Below are 26,727 nucleotides of genomic sequence, written 5' to 3' on the forward strand. Positions count from 1 at the left end.
GCGCAGGGGGCAGATGAACCTGGCCATGCCCCCATCCTCCAGCTATGTCCATTGGAGCTGCACTGGCCATATGCTTCTCACCTGGGCCAAGGTGCTGCAGTGAGAGAGGGCTGGAATTGTCTCTTTCCCTGGGGCAGCCTGCATACTGAACCCCTTATTCCCATCCGCATCAGAGCAATGATTTAAATGAAGCATGTACATTTTTATTTTATTTTCTAAAAACCAAAGATTAATTTCACTAAGAACCTGAGCAATGCTAGGTAAGTCTTCTAGATAGTAACTAATGCAAAATCAGAAAACAGTTGCTGATGTCTGTGAAAGAAGGTACTGGTACTTAAAAGGGAGCCGTATGATTCAAAGTCAAATTTGTTCTCAGTCTACTAAATACGGTGTTTTAATGCCCATTTTTGTATTTCCCATTTATTTTTACATAAATGAGGCTTCTTTCCAGTCAGACGTCACTTGGTGTTGTGTATTTGGCACACAATAGCTTTTGTTGTAATGTTTTAACTTTCACATTTCTTTATAGAGAAACTCCCCTGCACCTAATTGATGATAGTCTGGTCTATGAAGTACTTTGTTAATGTTCAGAGCAAAAAGAAACACTTTGGGGGGAAAAAGGAGTGGTTGTCAGGATACCAAGGATATTTTGTGGATGCTGGAAAAGTTCCTGTAGGAACGATTAGCAAAGTGCTTTGACCCTCTCCTCCAAGATCCAATTCCTAGCTAACACACAGGAAAATATCTATGGTTATCTATCATAATGACTGAGTGGATTGAAAGAATTTTGAGAGGGTAGGAAGATTTCTTTCTATATTGACCCTAGCCCAGAGGGAGGAGAAAGATTAAGGCAGAATGTGTGAGGATGGGTAAGTTCTTCTTAGAAAGAAGCTCTATTTTTTGGAATCACTAGAGGCTGACTCTGGGTTGGCATGAATTAGCTAGTTTTCTGTGATACCAGCATCTCTCCAAATGGCTCCTCTCCTTCCTTTGTGCAGTATCCATGTTGAATGTATTCAAGAATGGGTAAAGAGGCCATGCAAACATTGGTTCTTCCTTGTTTGTCCCAAATGATACACTAAAACAGTTAGAACTGGCAGTGGTTGTAACATTACCCAGGGCACAATCTGGGTCATTGAACAGGTGTGTGTCCCCTGTATTCTCTATCTTGGAGTGCCTTTTACTCAAGATAATCAAAAAGGTAGCTTCGGCTGTGGTAAACTCAAGAGTCAAGCTTATGTGTGAAACCTGGTAGATAGAGTGCCATGATAGTGAGAGTATTTTTGGGGAACTATTTCCAGCTGATATTGGTGCCATAACAGGAAATACAAAGCATGCCACGAAAAGAGGCTGTTCTAAAAGCATAAATGTTATTCTGTGCCATAATCAGATTTCATAGCTGTCATGGAAAGCTCTTGAAATGTTGTCCTGTCCTTGTCCAGAGTACTACAGAAAACAAATCTGGACATTTTACTGCTAATCAGTTGGTGACTGAAATTTTCCACTGTGACATTACCCAGAGTACAGTCTGGACTGTTGACCAGAAGTGTCCCCTTAACTCTGTAACTTGAGTTATAATACTGGTTTTCTAGTATAACATCCATTCCTAGCCTGCTCATACAACCTGCAGCATGCAAATTCATTCCCAGGTACATGTATGAGCGCTCTGATCAGTCACTGATGAAGTACATACAGGATGATACCTACAAATAACTAATACAAGTGTTCCCCCAGAAACGTGTGTCTTGTGCTGTCCAGCACACTACTGAACAATGCAAGATTATAGAAAATCGATTATATCCTCAAAATAAGATGATATACACACCAGTCCTATTATCCCAAATGGAGTTTCCTGCCACATTAATTCAAACACATTATTTAAGATAAAACAGTATTAACTATATAAAGGTAGATTTTAAGTGATACAAATGATAATACAAAAGAGTCAGGATTGGTTACAAAATAAAAATAATATGCTAGCTAATAGTTAAATTCATAAACTAAATGAGCTTAAAAGAAAAGGTTTTGTCTCACAACTCAAATTTTCACAGTCTGGATCTCCTTTCAGCCTGGTACCAGTTCTTTAGAGTCATTGATACTATTAAAAGAGAGATGGGAGGAGGAAAAGCAAAGTCAAGTGTTTTCTTCCCCCCTCTTTTTATTTCACCTTGTGTTAGAAACTTCTTTGTTGGGCCATGGTGACACACAGTCTATTGTGAATGTGAGATTTGACTCAGCTCTGTGATGAAATATATATTTCTTGTTTATACCTTCCCATTGCTAGAGAATGGCTGCTTAAGCCTGTGATAGCTCTTTAACCCATGGATGGGTTGCCTGTGAGACTGTGTGTCTGAAACTGGTCTGGACCTGCCTTTTGAACTCTGGAATGTGTTACAACAATGTAATGGAGTCGAAATGTATAACTTTACATACAGCATTAATATATGCATTTTCCCAGCAGATTGAGTTTCAAATGAGACCTCACAAGGCATACTTCATACCAAATAGGTCATAGTCTTATATAAATGGTGAGCATAATACTGTATACTGTCACAGTGGTTTTCAAGCCTATGAGCTGCTGTGCTTGTGTCAATTGCCCCTTCCTCCAAATCTGCAACTGTTGTTGAGTTGAAGAAGTTGGTAGCAGTTTGGTAAAAGATCACGAAAAGTATTGTGTGTTCCAGTAACTAAAGACTACACTTGATCATTGCTCACCCCTTTTCCTCAAAGCAATTTTACAATACTATTAGCAGTGCAGCAGCCCTTTGATAAGCTTGCAATCTGTAAGTGAAGACTTAAACCAAACTCATTCTATTGTAAAGATGACGAGCTAGTCGAGCAGAATTCTCTGACACATTGTCGTCTTATAGTGATCAGACTGAAACCTTTTTAAAAGGTTTTCCACGTTCCCAGGAAACTGGGATTTGTACCCACATTTTCTGTTTGCCCAGATTTATTACTCTTCTTCTCAACCCGAGTAACCAACTAGGATAGGATGCTTACAAATTAAGCAGTGGAATAGCAGAACTGAAATGTGAAGGGACTATTAGCATTTACGTTTTCATATGTGCATGTCTCCGGTAGATGTCTCATGGGGGAAAAAGCTTGTTTTGTGGTTAGATCAGAGATTTGTCTTTTATTGTCAGAGACCATCATGCAGATGACCATTAAGAGATGGTAGGTTGTTTTATTTCTGAGGAAATGTAAACAAGCCTTTATTTTTCTTGTATAATAAATTTGAGGCAAAATATTAGCTTCTCAAGTTCCTCTAAGGTGTTCAGTACTGTTTCTGAGATGAACCAATTAGAATTACTTCATTAGAGATGAAAAAGCATAATGGAAAATTATAAAGGGAAAAAAAATAAAATAAATGAATTTATTTATATGTCTAGCAAAATTATGAGCGAAATATATACATAATAAAAAGTTAAAATAATGACTAGCCCACGTATTGTAGAGTAATTATATATAAATACAAATATATAAAATTATATTTAAGGAATAACACTTGAATAATAGCTAAATATTTTGAAATGTAAAAAATGCTAAACTTTCAGCATTACTTGCTATTTCTTTATCTAGATTTCTATGCTGGGAGATACTCTCGTCAACTCGTTCTTTAGGAGCTGGTAAAGTGCTCCATCTATATCTAGCATAAACAACACCTGCAATGACTTAGTTCCAATTCTTAAGTTTTGACAACTCTCAGCACATTTCACCCAAGAGTCAGAGGCAGTGTAAGCTAGTGGATGAATCACTGGACTGATATGTAGAAACTCACCTTCAGTTCCAGAGTCTGGCACTGGCTGACTAGCTGTGTGACCTTACTGGCAGGTCACTTTTCTGCTGTGTTCCAGTTTCCCCATCTGTAAAATGAAGAAAATGATACTGCTCACCTTTCTTAAAGATTTTGAGTACTAAGGATGAAAAGCAGTATATAAGAAAAGTACATGATTATTAATACAAATATTTACTTTTTGAAAATCCCCACTAAAAATATCCATTTTTATGCTTTTCCATCCGTGGTTGTCATTAAGGGGACATTTGCTCATCTAAATATCCCAAGTCAGCTTCTAGAGCACAGATTGGGATTTTGTGTTTTGAACATACAAAGACCCTCTCAACTTAATTAAACAAAGCCTATACGGGTTTTAGGCAGAGTGTGTTATGTTCGTTGTTACATTTAATGACTAATACTTAATGGACCATGGATACTTTTGAGTCCCTTACATTTCAAGGTCAGAGGTACAGCAGAATTTTTGGATCCCGTTTTTAATTTTAAAACGGGATTTGGACGCCAATATTATGGTTTGAGTTAACCACCTCCAGAATTGTATTTCTGTATGATATTCTTTACTTTCATGTTATAGAAGTAGTAATACAAAATAAGATAAACTAAATTTAAACAGTTTCAGTCAATGTTCTTTTTTTTTTTTTTTTTTTTTTTTGGAAGACTAATTCAAAAAGTGGATAGGAAGGATACGTAGTCTGTTTTCAGGTCCTGTTGGTTAGCTGACGTGGTCCTTGGTGTTTTTACATAGGATTTAAAAGAAAGTGACAGGAGGCTTAGAAATTTAATCAATTGGCCTGCAACAGAGAAACAATGCAGTTATATACTTTCTTGGCAATGTGTAGTGATTTGATCTATTCTGCAAATGTAATTTATTTGTACATCAGTCAATAACTATAATGCAGCATCTAGTAATGAGGGCAGCAGGAATTTAAGCCTGAATTTACTGCAATAGCATAGACAGCCTTTTAAAAAAATTAACATTTTTTCAGAAATTATTTTTTGCTCTGCTAAGGTTATCTCTTAATTCCAGCAACTTTCTCCGGTTGATAAGCGCAGAGAGTATACATTTTGACTATTTAAGGGAGGGAGATGGTTAGGCAGCTTTAAAAATTTCAACTGATATTACATTCTGCAGATAAGAATGCAGCACAGAAGAGATTTCATGAGGTAGGACTGGGAAGAAAATTGTATTTACTAAAGATAGGATGATGCTCTTAATAGGTGTTCAAAACAGATTCTTCACTCATATTCTGCTGAGCTTTACTAGAAATAACTTGATTTCAAAAAGGGACAAATGTGATTGAAAGTAAAAGCTTTCCCCTCTTACAGATATTTTTCTAGAGAGTTTACATAAAATTTTCTTGATGGAGCACAGAAACAGCAGTATTTATGTTGTGTCTACATGAAATGAGAATGTGGAAAATAGAAATATAAAAAGTATACAGGCAGTCCCCGACTTACGCGGATCCGACTTATGTCGGATCCGCAGTTACGAACGGGGCTTTTCTTCCCCCGAAGGACACGGACTGCGGGACCTTGCGGTCCCGCCGCCCGTGTATTCTGGGGCGAGGAAAGCTGCTCCGCGTCTCCCTGGTCTGCAGACCAGGAAGACGCGGAGCAAAGCCGCGGAGGGGCTCGGGTAGCCCAGGCGCGCGGGACAGCCCAGGCATGCCTGGGCTGTCCCACTGTGGGCGTGCTCCAAGGCTTTGCTCCCCGTCTCCCTGCAGACCAGGGAGACGGGGAGCAAAGCCTTGGAGAACGGCTGCAGGGGGACAGCTCAAGCGCGCCCGGGCTGTCCCGCTGAGGGCGTGCTCCGCGGCTTTGCTCCCCGTCTCCCTGGTCTGACCAGCAGACCAGGGAGATGGGGAGCAAAGCCTCGGAGCACGCCAGCAGTGGGACAGGGTGGTGCACCTGGACTGTCCCGCTGCCCGCGTGCGCTGCGGCTTTGCTCCGCATCTCCCAGGTCAGCAGACCAGGGAGACGGAGCAAAGCCGTGGAGGAGTTGGGCGTCCCGCCACCCCCGTCTCCCTGGTCTGCTGGGAGGCGGTGCAGCTAGTCCCCCCCCCAGCAGACCAGGCTTTTCTTGCCTACCCCTGGAGTAGAGCAGCTGGGGTCTGCCAGGTTGGTCCCGCAGCGCCGCTCTGGACCAACCCGGCAGCACCCCAGCTGCTCTGCCCCAGGAGTCCTGATTCAGCCGCTGCTGGTCAGTTTCAGCAGCGGCTGAATCAGGACGCCTGGGGCAGAGCAGCTGGGGTGCTGCTGGGTTGCAACCCAGCAGTACCCCAGCTGCTCTGCCCCAGGCGTCCCCAAGTCAGCCGCTGATGAAACTGACCAGCGGCTGACTACAGGAAGCCGGAGGCAGAGTTGCTCTGCCCCAGGCTTCCTGGAATCAGCCGCTGATCAGTTTCAGCAGCAGCTGACTTGGGGACGCCTGGGTTTCTTAAGTTGAATCTGTATGTAAGTCGGAACTGGCGTCCAGATTCAGCCGCGGTTGAAACTGATCAGTTTCAGCAGCGGCTGACGCCAGTTCCGACTTACATACAGATTCAACTTAAGAACACACCTACAGTCCCTATCTTGTACGTAACCCGGGGACTGCCTGTACTTGATTGATTCATGCTTCCGCCACTTGAATACTAGATCTATAGCTGTAATTATATAAGAGATGTTATAATATGATGTTCTGATAACTGCCAGAAATGTTATACAAGAAATTATTTTCACCTTGTTCCTGCTCTTAAAGTACTGAAATAATTAGAGCATCGTTCTATCTGTAGTTTTTAAAAAATTTTAATGGAACCAATGTATATTTAAGCAAACAGGGTACAATGGAACTCAGCCAGAATTGTGACAGTACAAAGATAGGTGACAAGGGTGTCAAGTGCAGCATACTTTCTTGCATTATATGTCTGTCTGTCTGTAGGGTATCTTATAAAGGTTAATGATAAAATGTAAGTGTTGAATTCTTCAGTTCTGAATGAATGCTACTTCTAATTACTCTATTTTTCTCCAGATTTTGGAGTTAGTGAAAGGTATGCATTACCAGCTGGCCTGTCAGAAATACTTCCAGTTGACACATGATGTAAGTACATATTCAGTTTTTATTGTGCAATCAACAGGGTGCCTTTGTCTCTAGAAAGGGCCATGGAAATCATGCATGAAACTCCAGAGGCTCTCTCCAGTTATCTCATTCATCATTGGTTGTCATAGTTTGTTAAAGTTTATGAGTTAATTAGCATAAGCCTTTTTCTGTGTATTTTAGCATGGTTTTTAGATCAAATATTTTATATACACACTTATCACTTCTGTAATACAGATACAGTATATAAAACTAGAAAAGAGTGATAAGATGTAGCAAAACAAAAAGCTTGTTTCTTAGAAGTGAGTATTTTTGAAGATTTATCATAAGGCAGGGGTGGGCAAGTTCCAGCTCGTGGGTTGGATCCGGTCCACAGAGTTAGTCCCTGGTAGGCCTCCACCACTGTGTTTACCTGTGCTTTTGCAGGTATTGGATGATCGCAGCTCTTATTGGCTTTCAATTGCCATTCGTGGCCAATGTGAGCAGTGGGAAGCAGCATCTTGGTCCACGCTTCTTCCCTCCCTCACGTTGGCCATGAACAGTGATCTGCAACTAATGAGAGTTGTGTTTATCTGATACCAGCAAAAGTGCAGGTAAACATAGTGGCAATGGCCCATAGGTGACTAACACTGGTGGGCTGCTGCTTTTTTTCTCCCCCCCCCCCCCCCCCCCGTCCTAAGGATTAAAGTTTTGAGTTCTTTTTTTAAAGAAAGAGGCCTAATGGAACTCTTCGTGGATGCAATAAAAACTGTACCGGTCACTGAAAACTCATTTAAAACTTTTTTAGTTTTTTTTAAGCATATTTCATCATGCATAAACATGGTATCTTTAATTTCTGGTGACTAATAATTTAAAAACTTCTGAGCTTGATGGCTTTTTAAATTTTTTTAATGTATGGTTAGTTTTTTATTTAAGACAAATTGAAGACATTCGCTATGAGAGCATTTTCTCTTTGTTAGCTAAGCTCCTATACTTTTTAGTAATTACTATAAAGTTTATTATATAAAGAATATGAAAAATATATTTTAAAGTGGTGGAACGATCTATCTTCTGTGCTTATAAAGCAACAATACATATATATGCCATATTACCATAGCCCCTCCAAAGTCTTTTAATATATTTGTATTATGAGGTAGGGTCATACTATTATGTTCCATTTTACATATGGGGAAACTGAGATGTAGAGAGGTCAGAACAGGGTCATGAACCCAGGCCTCATGAGTCCTAGGATAGTGCCCATCCACCCTCTCTAGGATAAAGATGTAATTAAAATATTAAGTATATTTTCTCAATTAAAAACAGTTGTGAGTCTTTGTTTCACTTTTCTGTTAGGTACATTGTGTTGATGCTGAGATAACTGTACACTGGTGACCTGAGTTGTATGTGTATTTACCAGGAGATAATACAATAACAGTGACTCAATTCATGGTCACTGGCGTCATATGATAACTTAAAACAATATGTGACTATAGTTTGGACCTCCCTCTGGACCTGAGTTGTCCCAATCCACAGAGTTTGCCAGTCAAGGCTCCTCTCTGGGCTGTGAGCATCCCTGAAGCCTGGGCTTCCCTCCCCACTGCTGGCCCCATGCCGGGGTTCCCAGGGTCAGCTTCTTTGGGCTGGGATTCCCTCCAGCTGCCACCAGTCCTTTTCCCACCACCGGTTCTGCTTCCACTGGGGATCCCCCACAGCTGCCGCTGGTCTTGCTCCCACCGAGGATCCCCCCTGGCTGCTGATGGCCCTGCTTCCATCAGAGTTTCTGGCTGGGGATTCCCTGCACCCACTGCCAGCTCAGCTGCTGCTTGGATTCCCGACTGGGGCTGGGGATTCCTCTCAGCCACTGCAGAGGCTCCTCAGCCTGGGGCTCCCTAAGGTTGGATTCTCCACCCACCATAGGTCCAGCCCCTGCCATCCCAGCTGGGGCTTCCCAACACCTGTGGGACACCCAGCTGTCTCTCATGCTCCTCACTTCCAGGGCTCTGTTGATGAGCAACACCTTTGGTCCTTTCTTCTGGATCACGGATGTTGCCGGACCAAAGAGTCCCAAATTTGGGAGGTTCAACCGATACTTAGTTTCTTTGAAGTTATGTGGCAATGTAATAGAGACTGAGTGGATTGCAAACCGTAAGGAACGAATATTAATTATACTAATTAGAATACAGATCCCTTCAATTCTGGATCAGTAGTTCAAATTGAGTCTGCATTGGGTCCTACTCTCCTTTTTTCTGGGGTTTGACACAGGGTGTAATGAAGGATATTGTCCAAGGGGCAGCACAAAGAATTAAAATCTTTTGTGAGAGAATCTCCCCTGCAGGTCATCTGTTGAAAAGTGAAATACTTCAGACTCGCAACTAAGATTTCCAGAATTACTAATAATCTAATTTGAGGTTCTTATGGTTTTAGACAATGGAACACATACAGAATTGCACCCTGGAAGGTTGAAGGAAAGTAATTCTTCTTTCCAAGTTTGAAGGTGTAATTAAGGTGGAATGGGAATTGCCTATCAAGATCTACTACAGGTAGAACCTCTCTTAACTGGGACTCTCTGGTCCGACAACATCCCTGGTCTAGCAGGATCATGGGTGTCCCAGGATCAGAGAGTCCTGGTGGAGGGCTGGTTGCTGAGCACCCTGCAGCGGGGCTAGAGCCCAGTAGCTGTGCTGCTCTGTGCCAGCGGGAGCCCAGCAGTAGGGCTACTGCCCAGTGGCAACACTGCAGGGTGGATGGGCACGGGGGGACAGGAGGCAGTGGGGTTGGAGCTCAGCAGCGCAGATGCCCAGTGGGACTAGGAGGCAGTGCAGCTGCCCCACAGGACCGGGAGCCTGACCATGGGGCTGCCTGGTGGTGGGGCTGTTGTCTGGGGCTGCAGTAAAGAGCCCGGTAGCCCCGCTGCCACCTGCAGAATTGCCCAGTGAGACTGGGAGACAGTGGGGCTCGTGACCGAGGTTGGAGCCCATCAGTGGGGCTGTGCATGCAGCGGCGGTGTGGCCAGGAGCCTTGTGTGCAGAGAAGCAGGGGAAGCCATCTGGGAAGCTGGCAATAAGGCCATGTCTGGGAAGGTCAGTGATAGGAGAGGCTCAGAAATTACCTTTCCTGGTCCGGCAAAATCCCTCATCCAGGATTGGTCAGGTCCCGAGGGTGCCAGACTAAGAAGGTCCAACCTGTAGTACTTAAGGGCTTGGGTGTTCATTAAGATTGCTAAGGTTAAGCTTCTTCCACTCTGTTAAGGTTAAACTTATTCCTTAGTAAAGAGCAGCTGAGGAAATATTCCCACAAATACACAGTGGAAGAGAATAACACGATCTCTCAGGTTAACTTGTGTACAGCTGCCTCTGTAGAGAGATTGCAGCCTTGTGTAGATGTATGTTCAATTTGAAGGAAAACAACAAAACAAACAAGCCAACATACTCAGACATAAAATCTACTTTAAACTTGAAGATGCTTCACCTGACTGATTTACTGCACATTCAAAAATTCCAAAGCCTGGTACTAGGGCAATTATCACTCCACTTAAACAGGAATTGGTGTTTAACATCTAATATCCTTGTAAATATTGTTGGTAATCTCAGAGGCACAGCAGTCACTCACACTTTGGACAAGGGAATAAATCCCTTCCTCCTTCTGATGAGAACCTTTTAAGCTATTGCTACTTCAGAGTACAGATTCTATATTTCAAGGGTGATAGAAATGTAGCCGTGTTAGTCTGGGGTAGTTGAAGCAAAATGCAGGACAATGTAGCACTTTAAAGACTAACAAGATGGTTTATTAGATGATGAGCTTTCGTGGGCCAGACCCACTTCCTCAGATCAAATAGTGGAAGAAAGTAGTCACAACCATATATACCAAAGGATACAATTTAAAAAAATGAACAAATATGAAAAGGACAAATCACATTGCAGAACAGAAGGGGGATGCGGGGGGGTGGGAAGGGGGAGGAAGGAAGGTAAGTGTCTGTGAATTGCTGATATAAAAGGTAGGGAGAGTGGGAACATCTTTAATATCAGCAATTCACAGACACTTACCTTCCTTCCTCCCCCTTCCCACCCCCCCGCATCCCCCTTCTGTTCTGCAATGTGATTTGTCCTTTTCATATTTGTTCATTTTTTTTAATTGTATCCTTTGGTATATATGGTTGTGACTACTTTCTTCCACTATTTGATCTGAGGAAGTGGGTCTGGCCCACGAAAGCTCATCATCTAATAAACCATCTTGTTAGTCTTTAAAGTGCTACATTGTCCTGCATTATATTTCAAGGGGACCTTTGTTGTCCTTCCTGAGTGTTTGAAGACCAAGCCTGGAGTCCTTTAGAAAACAATCCGGCTCCTAAAGGTGATCAGAGTGAAAATTAGAATCTATGAAAGTATGGGGAAATCTCCCTTCCCTCAGCCACACATGTTTCAGAGAGAAATCAACCACCTCAGAAAATACATGTTTCACTATCTTTCACATGTTGTCCCAGGGATAAGTTTATTCCTTTCCCTGAGTTAAACTAGAATACATCAACATCTTTGTACCATTTGATGATGAAGGGTGGTCCATCTCCTACACATTGGAGCGCTAAAACACATTATGTGGCAAGACAGATGTTTTGGAAAGACTACAAAAGTCTTTATGGTACAAAGAGAAGCAATTGTATGCAGCCCATTTTAGATCTCAAATCCATATGGAGATCTGTAGTCCAAGTGTAAATATTGAAATCCATCATTACTGCAGTATCTTTCAAAAACTTCAGAATATGAAAGTAAACTTCCTGGACTTATAACTTCTACATAGATATTCACAAATTTCATGTCAAAGCTTTGTTCAAGAGGAAAAGATGTCTGCTCTTATCTGAGGACATTTTCATCTGTTGCAGAGGACTCTGAACCATTATTACAAGCCTTCAGAGAGATGGTTTTCAGTGTAAAAGTTGCAGGACCAGTTACATCTCTCACAAAAATGCCAGCAGCAAAGGTACCATCAAAGGTCATCTTTATTTCTGAAGGGAGATGAAAGAAAATAATGTTTGATTTACTAAGTATTAGTATATCTCTCTGTCTCTGGCTTAGCGTATGGGCTAGTGAGTCTTGTGTAGATACCCAGCACAACTCATTCTTAGCTTCCCAATGACAATTGTGGCAAATTGGCATATGAATATCTTGGTCCAGATTTAGTGCTAGCATTTCTTGTTGAACTCATTTTTTATATGGTGTGATGCACTGAATGACCAGCTAATCTCATCTGCATTCACTTGGCTCTAAGCATATCTTACTCAGCAGCCAATCTTGACTTATTCTTTGCGTAGAATCCTGAGGAACTGAGAAATAGCTTTGTGCCCAAAACAGAAATGTAAACTTCTGTAAGCAGTTCTGAAGATTTTCTGCCTTTTAGCAGTTATACACGTGATAACTGACTGGAGAATCATATCCTGGAGTAGTGATCGTGATGATACACAGCATGAAACCTCCCTCAAACATGAGGCTTCCCCGAAACTCACATAGGAGTCCAGATATGTTTCTCATCCATGGGGTCCAATATCAGTATTGATGACCAGTTTCTTTGGACCTTTGGCTTCTGCCTCTGATATATAAACAACAGCATGGGAGGAGGGGTGTCCTGCATGTAACTGAAGATTAACCAGTGAGCCCAGGCTCATCGGTTAAGGATCACATCCCTAATATTATATACAGAATTTCTTAAATATTATCTGTACATACATTTTGCAATAGTTGTGATGATCAGTGTGACACAAAAGCTTTCAGTAGAGACCTGATATGACACTTTGAACCTAGATGGTGAAACCATACTCAGAAAATCCCTGTGTATCCCGTGTCCTCTATACTTGTTGACATTAAGAAGACTCTGGATTATACTTCCCCACTATGAAGGCTGACAGATGTGCGTGTTTTATTGTTCTATGTCTGAAGTCACCAGATTTACTGCTCTTTTAGTCATCGGAAAAGAAACTGATTTCTGTAGTTACATTGGTTTAATGTTCTAGTCTCCTGGGGATATGAAACCCATATGGGTATCTTAAATTTTTGTTACTTAGACAATTCTGTTTTGTGAAATTAATTGATTAAATTTGTATCGCACTGCTAAAAGAATGGCTTAATGAGTATTGAATCGGCTATTCCCCAAGTTGATACTTTGAAATATATTTCCTTCCTTAATAGCCTATGAAAAGGGAATTTAATGATTAATTGTATAAAATTCTAAACACTGATAGACAATACTGATACTTCATAATCCTATAGTGGTATATGTTTTTAGTGTTAGGACATGATTTAGATCTGACATGTCACTGATCAATAACCATCTAAATGGGTGTTTGTTAGTCCAAGACAAGACAGCACAGCATGGAAAGGAAAAAGTTAATACAACAGAAGTCTAGAAAACAGGCTTGTAAATGTCTCTGTAAATTGTATATTACCACGGGTCCTGAGGAAGATAATCTGGCTTATATTTCAAACATCTGACACTTTTCTTAAAAAAAAATCACTTTGTTATTCTTTGAATAACTCGTACAGTTTAGGATAGCTGGACTTGAGATTTTTTGTATTTGATGGCCTTTTAAAAAAGAGATCCCTAACTTTATCTTGGTATCTGCACCTATAATATAGAAAGTTTACCAGGGAGTTAAGTACTGTAATGGCTGTATTGGCTGTCTGTCACCTTAGGTCTGTTAAATTATTTTGTGGGCTAAGACAAATTATTGCATGTCTATATATGTCCGTATTAGTCGGCAGATTCATTCCATTTTTTGAATGCCATTTTCGTTACAGATATTATTACACCTTTACTTTTTCCTTTGTAATGTCTATAATGGATTAGAATATCCATTAGGTATTAAAGAGACTGTATCCACTCACTAGGAAAGAAGGGTACCAAAAAAGAGCAGGGAAGAGGAATTAACCAGGTGGCCTTCCATTCAGGTGGAAGGAACATAGAACAAGGAAGTGGCTGATAAATGGGGAAAAGAAAGGGGAAATTAGAGGTCTCAGCTGCATGTGGTCAAGTGGCAATAATTTTAAAGAATTACATTGATATCAGCTATATTATTGATAAACTTTTAGGCAGCCTGTCACAATTGTATAAAAATGTCTGTTGCTTTGAAATCAGATTGCATACCTAAATTCAAGAGCAGTCTAAATGAACATATTTTAAGCCCCAATTTTAAGCATGTAGATAAATAATTAACTGGCTAACACATCTTCAGTTGATTTAATTTAATTATTACAAATACATATATAATTTTCACAAATGATACTTCAGCAATTGGCACAACACCAGTTTATTTTTTAATTTAGCATGTCTTTTTTTGAAAAACATTATTCTTGAGTTCCTGTAAAAATTTACTATTTGTACATGATTTTTAAAACAAAATTTTGAAAAATAGCTAACTTAAATCTTGTGACAGTAACTGTTTACCTTTTTAAAAGAGAACATTTTAGATCTGTGTAGTTAGAGTACATGAAGTTAAAAATGTAAGCAAAAACATCTTTTATGATAATTATAGAGGAAACTGTCAACTTTGTTGTAACTTCCCAAATATTGATGTTTTAACATTATTACATTTCTAATTTTATTAACCACCTGTGTTCCCTACATTTTTTGGAAAATGAATGTCCCTGTCCTCTTCATTATTTTAAAGCAAGGAGAGTGGAGAATGTACATTTTCTTATGATTGTCCTTTGTGATTAAATCTCATTTAAGTGGAAGTTTTTGAAAATGAAACACTGCTAATTGATACCATTTGCTGCAGCACCATAATTGTTCCATATGGCTTTTTTTGTAATACCAGCTGCCTCGTTGTCATCTGTCATTGGAAACTGCTTGATTAAAACTTAAGGATCCCAGCGGTGCAACTGAGGCTGATGTGTTGCCTCACTTCCTTTCAAAGCCACATTTGCTACAGTAGAAATAGGAGACCAATGTTTGTATGAAGGTCAATGAGAGGAAAATACGTTGAATCCAAGGAAATGTTTATATCACCTATTTGTTTAAAGTAAAATTCCCTTTACTGTGGATCAATATAGATTATAAATTCAACTTTTCTTTACAGTACATCATGTACGGTTTTATTTTTCCTTACATGCTAATTTAATTGCATCTATAAATGAAACTAATAAACTTGCTGAAGAAATTCAATTTCAGTTTATTACTAGTTGGTTAACAACACAAACAGTCTGACTAAACACAAATCAAGGAAATATAAATGTGTGTTCTTGGTTCTTTTTATTTGTAGATCAAACAAACCATTAATTTGTCAGTTGAATTTTTGTGACATCAGAACACTGTATTATCACACAGACAAATCCTCGTGGACATTTATTTTGGAGAAAATAGATTGAGAAAAAGCAGTAAAAAGTAATAGAGTATAAGTGCAGAATGTTCTTAAAGCTGAGTTATCCAAACTGTAACTAATGAAGCTCTAGAAAGGCCTAGCACTACTTGTGGAGGCTACACTTAAAATTTTGAAAGCAGACTACATGATTCAGTTGAATTTAATGATAGTTGTGTTAGTAAATACTCAACTCATCTTTGAAAATCTCAGTCTATATATCTCATCTGCCAGCTTTTTTTAATACAAGCAGATATTTCATAGATGGTTCTAATTTTTGAAAGAGGAGAAAAAGGAGTTACTAACCAGAAAAACAAAATGAGATTGTAAGGATAAAATAGAAGGCTAATAAAGAGATTTGAGTTGAGTGGCCTTCAGTATGTCAGCTCCATAGTTCTCTCTTCAGACTCTGCTGGTGTAGGTTGGCTAAGACTCACCCTCATAATCCGGCACCTCTAGGACCCAGGGGGAGCTGGATTATCAAATATGCCGGACTATTGGAAGGGGGGGGGCTATGAGGAGTCTGGAGTGGAGTGGGGGGGGATGTGCCCCATGGCGCTGCGGGACCAACCCAGCAGCACCCCAGCTGTTCTGCCCCAGACTTCCCCAAGTTAGCTGCTGCTGAAACTGACCAGCAGCTGAATCGGGGAAGCCGGGGGCAAAGCAGCTCCAATTGTCCAGCACTTCCGGGTTCCAGATGGTGCCGGACCACTGGAGTTTTACTGTACAGAGATGAATCTTAAAGAATGGGGAAATAGCCAGAAGAAACAGCAGAAATTAATCAGTCCTCCAAATTAGGGCTATGTCCCCTACTTGTTTCTAAGAGTTTCAACCTGATTGTCATATTGGAGTCCCAGTTGCTTCTACATATTTAGGTTGTTACACTTGCTAAGACTGGTTTTATTCATGTATTTAGCAAGGAAGTTGTGACTTCTTTCTTTATGCAGGATCTTACTATAGTTATCCATTCTTTTTTTCACAATAAGGCTAGATTATTATACTACAGTCTAATTTAAATCCTTTCAAAACTTGGACCTAGCACAGAATGTGACTCTGCTCTTATTCTGCAAAGTTTCATGCAAAAAGAGCACATTAAATACATATTATAGGATTGCGTTGGCTTTGAGCTGTATAATGTTGGATTTGACCTATAAAGTCCCAAGTATTTTTTTTCTCATATGATACAAAAAAGAAGGATCTTGACAGCTGAGAATTCTTGAGCTTTGAAATTTGCCCTCCCACCTTAGTTCACCAGATTCCAGAGTTGATGCCTTTTAAACTTTCCTCCCTGGCTTGCTTGTGGCTTGTGGGAAAATGATGGTGGGGTAAAGAGGTGAATGCACTAGAAAATTTGACTAAGAGCTCCTTTTAAAAGACTTCCTGGCTTTTTCTGTAAATATTTGATGCTTGTAAGCACCTGAAGAGTGGGACTGGGGTTATAAATGAGGTTGTGAAATGGATACTGCAAAGTGTCTTGCTTTTAGGAGTATGAAAGGCCCACAGAGGAAGATTATTTTTAATGTTTTAATATGTTTGATAAACTGTTTAATTGTATTTCAGATTGTGTAAATGATTAGAGAATTATCTAACAGTTAATTATTTAACAAACCAAAAATATATAATTATAGTAGTTGAATAAAAACACATGCCTGAGTTTAAGAAACAATTAAAAAAAATAGAATGCACACTGCAATAATTTCTCTTCCTTCTTCACAACTAATCAGAAGTCTGTGCTGGTACAAGGGCCCATTGGGATTCCACGGAGCTAGATCACACATGTTCTTGCAGCTTAGTGGAACCATTGGCCTTCTGCCTAAGTCTGCTACCTTGTTGAATATAAACCATGTTTGTGATCAACATCAATAAGGGCTGGTGAGAGAGTAATGATAGAGATTAGCTATTGTTTTACCTATGGCTTCACCTTTGTACTGAGAGCCAATTAGGGATGTTAAATATCGGTTAATTGAATAGTCATGTAACCTCATGAATTCTTATAGGTTAGTCAACTATATTCTGTAGTCCCCAGCAGGCAGGGTCAGCAGCAGCATGGGGTGCCAGGTGGGAGCTAGTCTGCGAAGGGAGCAAGTTTAAAAACCTGCTCTTCTTGTGGATCAGTTGCTTGTTGCCCTGTGCTGCTGCCTCTGATAAAGAGGCAGCAGTGCAAGGTGGTAGTAGCCCTTTCTGGGAGATGATGGTCTGAGCTCCCGGACCCAGTGCGAACCGGAATTGAGCCAGGCCTCCTGCCTGTCCTGCTCCTAATACATTTTAAATGCAGATCCGCAGAGGGGGGTAGGTCCTGGACCTGACATGAGCCAGAATTGAGCCGGGCTGCTGGCCAGCCTGCTAAAAAATTTACTGGTTTGGGGGCGGGAAATGTGCGTATTTTATAGCATTAATCTATAAGCTTTTGCTTATCAGTTTATTACTTAATCGACTACACTATTACATCCCTAGATCCAATCCAATTTGGTTTCATACAACTTTGCCCTCATTGCTGTTCCTCTTTGGCCCATTGATCATAGACTAATCTGAAGCCCACTCCTCAAAGTTAGAAATAAAATGATTATAAAGAGTAGTTTGGGTTCACCAGGTGAAGTTGTTAAAGCATATATCATTTCCAAACTTATGTTGTTTGGCTTGTTTCATTTATTTGTTGTTCCTGAAGCAATACAAGACAGACAGTGTTAAAATAATATCTTCCAGGGCTTTTAAAACAATGTTTTATACCTAAAATGTAAGTGAAGGAGGTTAGTGTTGGATCTTTGGCATGATATTATTGAATCAGACAAGTATCTGCAAAGTGACCTCCCACACCCATTTTCTTAAATAAAAGCTATACTAGTTAAATGACCAATGCTACTGAATCAGTTTCTGATCTAAAATTCAATTTTTCAAATACCATACAATAATTCCTTTTCCTTTCCCTCTCTCTACAGGTTGATGATATTGGGTTTTCTTTGAATCATCCCAATCAATATTTTGCAGAGAGTCAGAAGCTACTAAGTGGTGGTAGAGAAGTGAAGAAAGAAACAAGTGAACCAGAAAGCTCCCAGCAAAAACTGAGTAATCAGAAAAGTACAAATTCATCTTCCATTCTCACTTCTTCAAACACAGATGCAGATATAGAACTGGAAGGACTGGATGCATATTTTACAGAAGACTGAGAAGTTTTATTTTTCTTTCGTTCATTACTTCTCTGTAATTTTTAGCAATATTTTCAATTGTAAGAGAGTAAGAACATAGCTTTCTGGGGAGATTAGGTCTATTATGCTCTGAGTTGTCTGATGAAAAGAAAGAAGAGATGCATACATTGTAATTACATCCAGTACTTTTACTTGTAGTTAAAGCATAGACGTTCCAGTCAATTTCTAACTGCTTGGGACTTGAGAACCAAAAGTTAGTTCCTAAATTTGAATGACATTGCAGTTTCTGAGACTTGTTCTGTTTCTGGGCTCATAAGCATTTTGTGTATACCCCATCTTCCCACCCTATACTCTACATTTTATATAGCTTTCTCTTCACTATTTTTTCTTAATAAACACATGTTGAAATGTAAAAATGTGTGAGATTTTCTTCTTCAATTGTGTTTCTAGAATAATGCCAATCTATCTGAACCATATTCACAGATACATCTTTGAGAAATATTATTTAGTGGCACATGAGGACTATCTCCAATTAGTAGTATTTATTTGCACTTTATTATTTGGTAGTTAAGTATTCAGATCATTCTAAAAGTTCTCATATTTCTACGTAAGGTGTGTAGATGACTTCCATTACCATGAAAACAATTTACAATGTATTATAGTTTTATTGTCACAACTGAACTTTGACAAGCTGGGAGTACAGTTGTCCCAGTTTCATAGATATGGAACTATGGCAAAAAGTGACTAAAAACCAGATTTTAAAGGTATTTGGGTACTTCTACATTCAGTTGTGCAAAGCTTAATTGATTTAGGTATATAAATCTCATTTTCAAAATTGACATAGGCACTTTTGTTGTCTAAGGCTTTGTCTACGCTTGCAGATGTAAAGCACTGTCAGTTAACAGCACTGCTCACAGAGCATACAGTGAAACTGCTGTTGTGTGTCCACACTATCAGCTGATTCATCCATTAGTGTTGATGTGGCCTGAGTGGAGCAATGCCTAGACACATTTAAAAAACAGGACTTAAATGACTTGCCCAAGATCACTCAGAAATCCTTTGTTAGGAGTAGTCTCCTAAGTCTCAGGCTAGCACCTAACTATTACACCATCCTTCTTTTAAGTATCCTGAAATAGCGCCGCAGTATAGACATATCCTTAGTTTGTTCTCTCGTGTAATTCAGGTGTATCAGAATAGTAACATTCTTGAAAGACATAGATTACTGCATGCAAGTGATGTTACTAGCAGGAGATTGAAATTATTTCCTTTTTCATTGCTCTTTTGAAGGTTATAGAAGATATATTTAATTGCTTTAGCCAATTCTGATTTTTTTTCCTTTGAAAGCAGAGTATTTTAATTGGGTGATGTACAAATGACTGATAAAGGAGACTTCATTCACACATTTGGACACAGACGAATTTATAATTTTGAAAATTTTAACCTATTGTCTTGTAACCTCACTGAAAAAGAGAAGCTATGAGATTGCCTTTTCCATTTCTAATGGTATGTATAGAAAGCAGGAGTAAATAAATAAACTGGCAAATGGAGCTGGTTGAAACTTCTAATATGTCTAATGTAGAGATTCTCTGGTAATGTACTTCATGTGATTTTAGGAGCTTTCTCTCTCTCTCTCTCTCTCTCTCTCTCTCTCTCTCTCTCTCTTTGTCCTACGGTACATCTACACTGCAACACTATTTCGAAATAACTAGTACTATTCTGAAATAACTTAGTCTGCGTATGCACAGCAGGCAGTTATTTCAAAATAGTGTCAAAATACTGTCAAGCTGGAGAACTTCTTACTCTGACTCCTGTAACCCTCATTGTATGAAGGAAGAGTGTTCTATTTCAAAATAAGTGCTGTGTAGATACTCCCAATTTCAAAATAAGCTATTTTGAAATAAGCTATGCAATTGATGTGGCTGAATTTGCGCATCTTATTTCGAGTTAAGTCCTGCTGTGTAGACGCATCCCTATTCACAGTTTCTCCCTTTAGAACATCTAATTGAAATATACAGAAGAGAATCCTGGCAAACATTTTCTGTAAACTTTTTACTGCTGTTGTAAACTATATTATGATGTCAAAAGATAAGGATTCTGAGGTACCAAATTACTCTATAATGAGTTTTCTGCAGTGAAAAAATAAATTAATTTAAAATGTTTCAGAACTTAAGGGATTTTAACTGTTTTTCCCAAATCAGAGGTATTTTATAGGTGTTCTGTTTATTATAGTCTGATTTTGCTGTTATATAGTGACACTGCAAAGTTTTCTTTGCAAGTCAACTTTTGTGGTACTTTGCAATCTTTAAGAACACTTCTTGATTTTAAGCTTGAAAGACAAAATGAGCTAATTTTAAAGTGTCTACTTGGGTAAAGCATACCATCTGCAAATTTAATCAAGGTCTTCCACAGACATCAGTTTAACATTACATTTAAGTGCCCATTTAAAGAGATTATTTGACAACAGTTCTGAACATTAGACTCAGTCTGAGGAAATCTTTGCAGCTGGAAAAAAAAAAAAGAATTGAGACACCTTAAGCTACTTGATAATTAATTCAGTTTGCTGGATTTCTTTTATAATATGTCGGGGATAGGATTTAGCAAATGAGTATAGACTGCTTTCTGTGTCTTGTCTGACAGTGGTGTATGCAAATATGAAGCAATTCTGCTGGTGAACGTGGTGGTTGTCCTTCCCAAAGGAAAATGCAATCTATTGGTCTGAAGACATCTTGAAAGAAAGTTTGTCTCTGTTTTACCTTTTTGTTGGGCATGGGGGAAGTTAGAGTGATTTGTTTTTGCAGTGCATTTTCTCCCTCTTCAGTGAAAAAATAAACACTAGAAAAATAGAGACCTTTTGCACTTAAAGATCATAAAGTTTAAAGTTTTAACCGACTGCAATATTGGTTAAAAATATTAAATTATTTTAGGCTTTTAAAGGAGTTTCATATACTCCAAAGCTGCCATTATTTCTGAGTAAGTCAGAATGAAATGGCATCAGTTTAAAAAGAAAAGTTTACTTTTTCTGGAAGCTTGTATCTTAAAAAGACTGAAATTTGTCATCCTTCCTCTCTCCTCCCTAGATACTGCCATTTCCTCCTCAGGATTTGAGAAATTACTCTTGGGTAAAGAGTGAAAAACGACTTGTGCCCTTTAAAACATTTCAGTCCCTGTTACCCTGAATATTTTTAAGCATTCCCAGTGTTCTGAAGCCCCTTGCAGTATAAATATTTTGTCATGTTCAAAATGAAGTGAATTGAACTGCTCTTTTGAGCAAATGTTTTGAACTTCGTAAGACTTTTGCCATTGCAGATAAGCTTGAATATAGTCAGTGCATTATAATCTTCTTGACCTTCCATATGTTTAAAATAGTGCTCAGTGTGACAGAGCTCATTTACTTTGCATTGTATTCTTTCCCCACTTCAGTGCTGGGGTTCCACTTTCACGTGGTATCTGTTCAACAAACCCCCAATTGGGGCCAAGTCCCCATCAGGCCACAGCATCATAACACTCCTGCACTCCCCTTTCCACCTATTATACAGACTAACCTAGTCTTCTGTGAGATGATAGCTAACTTTACAGACCAAGGAAATGTAGCAAATCTAATTTGCCTGGATTTCAGTAAATTGTTTGATATAATCCACATAGGCAGGTAGTTAAATTAAAGGAAGTGGGGGATTGATATGACAATTAAAAGGTGGGTAAGGAACTAGTTAAAAAGGAGACCGAGTCATGTTGAAAGGTGATGTGTGAGGCTGGATAGGGTGTTACTGGTGAAGTTCCTTGGGGATACTTTCATGTCCTTAGTACAAAAGTGGGTGTGTGTAAATAAAAATGAAGAGGAGAATGCTCTGAACTTTTTGGAAAATGAGGCCACAGACTTCTGAATCTTCTATTTTTTTTTTCTTGTAAGGAATGATATAATTAAAATGTGATAAATTAATATTGAGATGAGAGTATCCCACTACTGAATTAGAATACAGGACTATGTAGCACTTTAAAGACTAACAAGATGGTTTATTAGATGATGAGCTTTCGTGGGCCAGACCCACTTCCTCAGATCAAATAGTGGAAGGAAATAGTTACAACCATATATACGAAAGGATACAATTTAAAAAAAAATGAACACATATGAAAAGGACAAATCAAATTTCAGAACAGAAGAGGGATGGGGGGGGGGAAATGTCTGTGGACTAATGATATTAGAGGTGATAATTGGGGAAGCTGTCTTTGTAATGGGTAAGTATATCTTGGTCTTCACTTACCTTCCACTCAGATACTTGAAAAGTAAAACCTGTTTACAATTGCTTGGAAACTAGTCAGGTTGCTCATCCATTGAGAAGTTTCTGGTTGTTTTCTACATATATCCCTGGCCTCCCTCACTATCACTAATAGTCCTGTGCAAAACTCACCAAACTTAAATGCCCAGGTAATCTCAGCCCTTCCTTTGCCAAGATCCTACTTCTGAATGTATTCATTCTATTAGCAACGGTGGCAGTAGACTTCCTTCAGTCTAAAGAGACCACAGATATAAGCTCCTGAGAGACGACAGCTTATCAGAAAAACCTCTCTTCAAATTTCCAAGTAAGGCACCTAAGCCTTCTTTTAAGTTCTTTATTACGTTTCTCAGGCAAGTATAGCCTCAGGCAAGTATAGCCAAACCAGGCTCAACTTCAATACTTTTAATCAATGTGCCCTTCTTCACAGTACTGATCTATTACATTTTTCTTCATATTTTTCTCTTCCTCATTTCACTAGACTGTAGATCAGGGATGGGCAATAAAACAGCAACGGTTCACCAGGGTTAGCCCCTAGTGGGATGCTGCTAGTGTATTTACCTGCACCTCTGCAGGTACAGGCACTCGCAGCTCCCATTGGCTGGGAACAGCCATCTGTGGCCAACAGGAGCTTCAATTCCCCATACCTACACAGGCGCAAGTAAATATATTGCAATGTGAGGGCCTGCCACAAGCTAACCCTGGCAGACCAGACCCAGCCTGTATTTTCCCACCCTTCTTTAGATCCTGTGAATTACTGTGACATCTATTACCTAAACTCTTCTGGACACAGCTTCTTTGTCTCCTTTCTACATCTTTCCCTTTCTTACTCATGACATGAGTTACTGATCACAATTTCTACAACTGTCACGGTGAAATACCATACCTTAATTCATGTTAACCAAGTAAATGGTGCTTGTCACTGTACTACTCCCAGTCACTGCTTTTTATGTCATGCCATTTCTTTTGTATTCATGCCTCCAGCCTACTGATCCTCCATCTCTCACAAATGCTTGTCCTTTTGTCATTCCTTCTGAATCAAAATCCAGCCATGTGTTATCAATGAACATCTTCTATTAATAGATCATTCTGAGAATGTCAGTCTGTCTCGCTAAATCTAGTCTCAAATATTAGTACCATAGCCCACAGTGCTTCACGTTGACATCAGAAATATTTAATACTGTGTATCATCATGAATTTCACCCCTGCCTTTCTGCAAATTAATTCTCTAAAATTATTATTCTATCTTTTATAATCTTAACACTTTCTTTGGTGAAGGAGAAAAAGGAGACTAAAGAATGATCTGATGAATGAAACAATCCAGCATATGCTTTACATGCTCTCCTCAGCATCAGTTTGGTAAAATGGCCCTTTATGATTCCATTCTCATGTACAGGAAATTTCAAAGACAAATAAAGAAGAAACTGAGAATAGCTTACAGTATTCAGGGTAGAAAAGCAGAACCCAAGAAATAATAAGGGCATAATATGCAAATTAATTTTAAATGTTTTATTAGCATGGTTATATTAAAAAACAAAACTATATCTCCTTTTGGTATAATCTGCATATTACTTTTTAGAAAAAATCTTGATATAATATCACATTATTGGTTAATTAGTTATTTTGTAGTCGCATAACAGGTGCAATCAGGATCAAGGCCCTATTGTACTGGGCATTGTAAAACAGAATGGAAGACAGTCCTTGCTGTTTATGATCATGTAGTTTATATATTTTTAAAAAATCAAATAAACTCGAATCCAAACGAAATTGCTCTAGCTAAGTCTAAAGTTAAGAACTTGATGCAGGAATGACTCTGAGAAGTTTGAGCATTAACCCCAGAAAGTCAGCCCATAGCTTTGGGTAGGGAGGAGAAGTTAAATTAACTGAAAGTCAGTCCTACCAGTTAGAAACATGGAAAAACTTTGAAAAAAACCAGTAGTCAAGCAGCACCTTAAATACTAACAAAACATGTAGTTTTCATGAGCAAAGTCCATTTCTTCAGATGAATGATGTTCATAAGGTCCAGTTCCAAAATAAATAGGGGATGGTGGGGAAGAGGGGGAGAAGAAAAAGGGGGGAAGAAATAGTCAATTAAAGTGTTCATGCCAAATGAAGCTGATAGAGAAGGAGTACATCATAATGACTTTAAAAAACAAACAATGGGTACTTAAGAACAATTTGCATCTTCTCTATGAGCTTCATGTGGCATGAACACTCAAATTGACTACTTCTTTCCCATAAAAACATAAGAACGGCTGTACTGGGTCAGACCAAAGGCCCATCTAGCCCAGTATCCTGTCTACCGACAGTGGCCAGCACCAGGTGTCCCAGAGAGGGTGGACCGAAGACAATGATCAAGCGATTTGTCTCCTGCCATCCTTCTCCAGCCTCTGACAGACAGAGGCCAGGGACACCATTTTATCCCCTGGCTAATAGCCTTTTATGGACCTAACTTCCATGAAATTATCTAGCTTCTCTTTAAACTCTACTATAGTCCTAGCCCTCACAGCCGCCTCTGGCAAAGAGTTCCATAGGTTGACTACACGCTGTGTGAAAAAGAACTTTCTTTTATTAGTTTTAAACCTGCTACCCATTAATTTCATTTGGTGTCCTCTAGTTTTTCTATTTAGGGAACTAATAAATAACTTTTCTTTATCAGTCCTCTCCACACCACTCATGATTTTATAGACCTCTATCATATCCCCCCTCAGTCTCCTCTTTTCTAAACTGTAAAGTCCCAGTTGCTTTAACCTCTCCTCATATGGGACCCGTTCCAAACCCCTAATCATTTTAGTTGCCCTTTCCCAGGCCAAAATATCTTTTTTGAGGTGAGGAGACCACATCACAGTATTCAAGATGTGGGTGTACCATAGTTTTATACAGGGGCAGTAAGATTTTCTGGGTCTTATTTTCTATCCCTTCCCTAGTAATTCCTAGCATCCTATTTGCCTTTTTGACCACCGCTGCACACTGTGTGGAAGTTTTCAGAGAACTGTCCACGATAACTCCAAGATCTCTTTCCTGATTTGTCGTAGCCAAATTAGCCCCCATTATACTGTACGTATAGTTGGGTTATTTTTCCCGATGTGCATTACTTTACACTTATACACATTAAATTTCATTTGCCATTTTGTTGCCCAATCACTCAGTTTGGTGAGATCTTCTTGGAGTCCCTCACAGTCTGCTTCTGTCTTGACTGTCCTAAACAGTTTTGTATCATCTGCAAACTTTACTACCCCACTGCTTACCCCTTTCTCCAGATCATTTATGAATAAGTTGAAAAGGATTGGTCCCAGGACTGACCCTTGGGGTACACCACTAGTTACCCCTCTCCAATCTGAAAATTTACCATTTATTCCTACCCTTTGTTTCCTGTCTTTTAACCAGTCTTTTCCCCTTTTTCCTCCCCTCCCCCATCCCCTATTTTGGAACTGGACCTTTAGTAACTCCATTCATCTGAAGAAGTGGTTTGTGCCCACAAAAACTCATGATACCATCTACATGTTTCATTTGTCTTTAAGGTGGTGCTAGACTATTCGTTGTTTTTTAAGTTTTTCCAGTTACAGACTAACACGGCTACACCTCTGAAGAGTTAGTAACATGTCATTTAACGGGTAAAAAGTTCATATCTTAAAATATATAGTAGAGTTTTTTCCAGCCATGGGTCATTGAACACTTGCTGGTCTTCAAAAGCATTGCCAGCAGAAACTGGATAGTTTTGTGGTGTTAGGTCTATTTTTCTTTTTTCCATCTGCTTAATTTCCTGGAAGACAGCTAAAACTATATGAAAGGAGTTCATTTCTTAATGTTACTCTTATATGTATAAGCACTTGCTGTAGTTGCCACAGGGATGTTTTGTGATTGATTGAGAGATGTTCCATGTGAGGGTCAGTAGTTGATTAGACAATCTCTCTATTAAAATTTGTCACAGTTGACTAGAATAGACTTATCCACTACTAACTTAAAATATTTAAGGACAGTGTTATGTCAAGCCTGAAGGTGGTTGTTTTAAGAACACTGGATTTAAGACAACTGAATGTTAATGGATTTTTTCATTAATTGTATTTTTTAATTCCTAAGAATATTTTGTTTGGATTTAAATAGTTTCTCTAAAGTTT

The 26,727-nt window shown here is 39.1% G+C and overlaps 1 protein-coding gene across 5 annotated transcripts in view; it reads left to right on the top strand.

Annotated features, from left to right (window-relative positions):
* Positions 1-18,380, top strand: part of PRIM2 (DNA primase subunit 2) — a 226,769-nt gene extending 208,389 nt beyond the window's left edge. For all 5 annotated transcript variants that reach the window (XM_075923673.1, XM_075923677.1, XM_075923676.1 and 2 more), the window contains 2 exons: positions 6,807-6,875; positions 18,132-18,380. In XM_075923673.1, coding sequence (XP_075779788.1) covers positions 6,807-6,875; positions 18,132-18,359 — 297 coding nt within the window. In that variant the 3' untranslated portion in view covers positions 18,360-18,380. The remainder of the gene's footprint in view (positions 1-6,806; positions 6,876-18,131) is intronic.
* Positions 18,381-26,727: the final 8,347 nt, after the last annotated feature.

Source organism: Pelodiscus sinensis, chromosome 3 (genome assembly GCF_049634645.1).
Source record: "Pelodiscus sinensis isolate JC-2024 chromosome 3, ASM4963464v1, whole genome shotgun sequence".
Classification (NCBI taxonomy): Eukaryota; Metazoa; Chordata; order Testudines; family Trionychidae; genus Pelodiscus; species Pelodiscus sinensis.